This window comes from Nicotiana tomentosiformis, chromosome 8, assembly GCF_000390325.3.
Source record: "Nicotiana tomentosiformis chromosome 8, ASM39032v3, whole genome shotgun sequence".
Lineage (NCBI taxonomy): Eukaryota > Viridiplantae > Streptophyta > Magnoliopsida > Solanales > Solanaceae > Nicotiana > Nicotiana tomentosiformis.
The window spans coordinates 100,927,586-100,928,797 of NC_090819.1; the positions used below are offsets into that span (position 1 = coordinate 100,927,586).

General features: G+C 42.3%; 1 protein-coding gene across 1 annotated transcript; it reads left to right on the forward strand.

Annotated features, from left to right (window-relative positions):
- Nucleotides 1–249: 249 nt before the first annotated feature.
- LOC138897900 (uncharacterized) lies at nucleotides 250–666 on the forward strand. Its single transcript, XM_070183925.1, has one exon. The coding sequence runs from the start codon at nucleotides 250–252 to the stop codon at nucleotides 664–666; it is 417 nt and encodes a 138-aa protein (XP_070040026.1).
- Nucleotides 667–1,212: the final 546 nt, after the last annotated feature.

Below are 1,212 nucleotides of genomic sequence, written 5' to 3' on the forward strand. Positions count from 1 at the left end.
GATGCAGTAATCACAGATATTATCTCAGTATGCCACAAAGATGCTTCTGTATTATTCGACCCTAGTTTCACTTATTCATATGTATCATCATATTTTGCTCGTTATCTAGATATGCCTCGTGAGTCCTTAATTTCATTTGTTCATGTATATACGCCAGTGGGCGATACTATTATTGTGGACGGTGTGTATCAGTCATGTGTAGTGACTATTGGGGGATTAGAGACTAGAGTTGATCTCTTATTGCTTAGTATGGTTGATTTCGATATGATCTTGGGTATGGACTGGTTGTCTTCATGTCATGCTATGCTGGATTGTCATGCAAAGACCGTGAAGTTGGCGATGTCGGGGCTGCCAAGGATCGAGTGGAGAGGTTCTCTAGATTCTGTTCCCAGCAGAGTGATTTTGAAGGCCCAACGGATGGTCGGGAAGGGTTGTATGTCTTATTTGGCCTTTCTGAGGGATGTTGGTGCTGATACTCCTACTATTGATTCTGTGTCGGTGGTGCGAGACTTTTCGAACGTGTTTCCTGCAGACCTGCCGGGCATGCCGCCCAGCATGGATATTGACTTTTGTATTGACTTGGTGCTGGACACTCATCCCATTTTTATTCCTCCGTATTGTATGGCACCAGCTGAGTTGAAGGAATTTAATGAGAAACTTCAATAACTTCTTGATAAGGGGCTTATTAGGCCTAGTGTGTCGCCATGGGGTGCACCGATCCTGTTTGTGAAGAAGAATGATGGTACTATGCGGATGTGCATCGACTATAGGCAGTTGAACAAAGTTACAATCAAGAACAAGTATCCTTTGCCACGTATTGATGATCCATTTGACCAGCTTCTGGGAGCAAGGATGCTCTCTAAGATTGATTTGAGTTATGGGTATCACCAGTTAAAGATTCGGGACTAGGATTTTCTAAAGACAACATTTAGGACTCGTTACGGTCACTATGAGTTCCTTGTGATGTCTTTTGGGCTGACCAACGCCCCAACAACATTCATGCATCTGATACAACATCAACAACATACCCAGTATTATCCCATACCGTGGGTTCTGGGGATGGTAGTGTGTACGCAGACCTTACCCCTACCTAGTGAGGATAGAGAGTTTGTTTCCAATATACCCTAGGCTTAGGAAATCATAAGCACTACATTAACGAAAATATAGATAATAAGGGACAATACCAAAAAAAAATATAAAAGAAGAATAAAA

Excerpts from the sequence above, each read along its gene's own strand:
- LOC138897900 (XM_070183925.1), top strand. The coding sequence starts at position 250 with ATGGTTGATTTCGATATGATCTTGGGTATGGACTGGTTGTCTTCATGT.